This window comes from Mytilus trossulus, chromosome 7 (genome assembly GCF_036588685.1).
Source record: "Mytilus trossulus isolate FHL-02 chromosome 7, PNRI_Mtr1.1.1.hap1, whole genome shotgun sequence".
Lineage (NCBI taxonomy): Eukaryota > Metazoa > Mollusca > Bivalvia > Mytilida > Mytilidae > Mytilus > Mytilus trossulus.
In genome coordinates this window covers 64,467,720-64,469,493 of record NC_086379.1, presented here as the reverse complement: position 1 = coordinate 64,469,493, position 1,774 = coordinate 64,467,720, and the positions used below count along the sequence as shown (strand labels likewise).

Sequence of the window (1,774 nt, the reverse complement as noted above, 5' to 3'; positions counted from 1 at the left end):
ACACGCGAACTGTTATGCCCCCCTGAACGACAATTGAAAGATTAAAATATAATTTTTACAATGCAAATTATTTTTTGTTTATAGATTTCAATAATACAATACTTTCGAAAAAAAATATCACAATGAACCAATGGAATTTCAATTGAAATCTGTTTTGTTGAGAGAAAAAAAGGAAACTTTAATTGCAAAAGCCAGAATACAATTTATTTTTGGTAGGCGTGTCCTGATACACTTCTGCATCAATTCATAGAAGCGTGAAAAATAAATGATACATTCGCTTCTATACGATTTTCTGATTGGTTATAACGACTTCGTGACAGGTAAAAATACAGGTATGTCAGGTGTGATATTTAAGATGCAGATGAGTATATAGTTCTATGTTCCATATGGCATTAAATAAAATATTACTTGATCGGATATTTTCTCCATTGCGATATTGAGTAATGAAATATAATTGACTTTGTGCATGCACATTAAGAAAATGGATTTTAAAAATATCTTATTATAACTTTCCTGCTTGTGTGTGTACTTTATACAGTTATTTTATTTAACTGAGTGAAAATAAACAATTTAAAATTGTTTAACAAAATACAAACTTTGCTTCGTCAATTAACTATGGAAACCCTTTGTTCCTCTTTTGGGTGTGTGATTCCAGGACCAGTTTCTTCGTGTGAGACTTCAGGAACCAGTCGACTTCAAAATAGTAATGTACTTAATACATTTACACTGGACAGTTTAAAACCACTACCACAAGGATATTGTCGGAATGACGAGTTTGACAGTTCAGCGTCTACCTATATTCCAAGTGACAGTGATGCCACCCCGCTGACCACCCCAGAAACACCTCTCAGTTCACAGTTAATGGATAGAACTCGTTTTATTTTTCCGCCAGACGAAAATCAGTTAAATGAATTAACCTCAAATTCAGACGATTATAAAATGCAAAGAAGTCATCAAAAATATTCACATAGGAGGCGGAATAGTGCTTTACCAACTAAAGACACTTTAAAGAAACGAAGACTAGCAGCAAATGCCAGAGAAAGAAGAAGGATGGAAAGTTTGAACGTTGCGTTCGATCATCTGCGTAACGTAATCCCCTCTATCGGTGACGATCAAAAACTTTCAAAGTATGAAACTCTTCAGATGGCCCAAAGTTACATTGGAGCCCTAAAGGATCTACTGGGATGAAAACTACCTGAGAAGTTTCAATTCTAATGCTTCAGCGGGTTTCAATGATGCTACCGCCAAGAGCAAAGTGACTATAGAAAGTGTAAGTAGGGAAATCCACTGCTAGTAAAATCCCTAATTATACCAGGTGGCCAACGGCTTCTGTTCATTTGCATTTTTATTCAAGGATTAAAATTACAAAAGTGAACTTAATTGGTAGTGTGGTTATGTTCAGTTATGAAAATTAATTTATTAAAGTCTTCCACGGATTCGTCGGAAATACTCTGTTCTCATATTTATGTTATTATATCTGTTAATTTTATAAATGTTCTAAAAATAAAATACTGACAATGCATTTGTTGTGAAGTTAATAAGTTTTAAGTGATTTAAGATTGCTCTATAATAAGGCTGTATACAGTATGTTAAATGATAGATGTTTTTTTTAGAATGCTTTTCACGGTTCTGTGATTCGTTTGCTTCGAAACCATAATTTTTTTTTCGGTGCAAATGAAGTGTAAAAGGGTCAAGTTCAAGAAATAATCAATTGAAAAAAATCGATATCCTAAAACAAGATATAAGATCCTTCAAAATGATGTAAAGATCTCAC

At 33.1% G+C, this 1,774-nt stretch overlaps 1 protein-coding gene across 1 annotated transcript; it reads left to right on the top strand.

Moving 5' to 3' along the window:
- The first annotated feature begins 375 nt into the window (after positions 1–375).
- On the top strand, positions 376–1,502 carry LOC134727213 (neurogenin-1-like). Its single transcript, XM_063591594.1, has one exon. The coding sequence runs from the start codon at positions 616–618 to the stop codon at positions 1,186–1,188; it is 573 nt and encodes a 190-aa protein (XP_063447664.1). The 5' UTR covers positions 376–615; the 3' UTR covers positions 1,189–1,502.
- Positions 1,503–1,774: the final 272 nt, after the last annotated feature.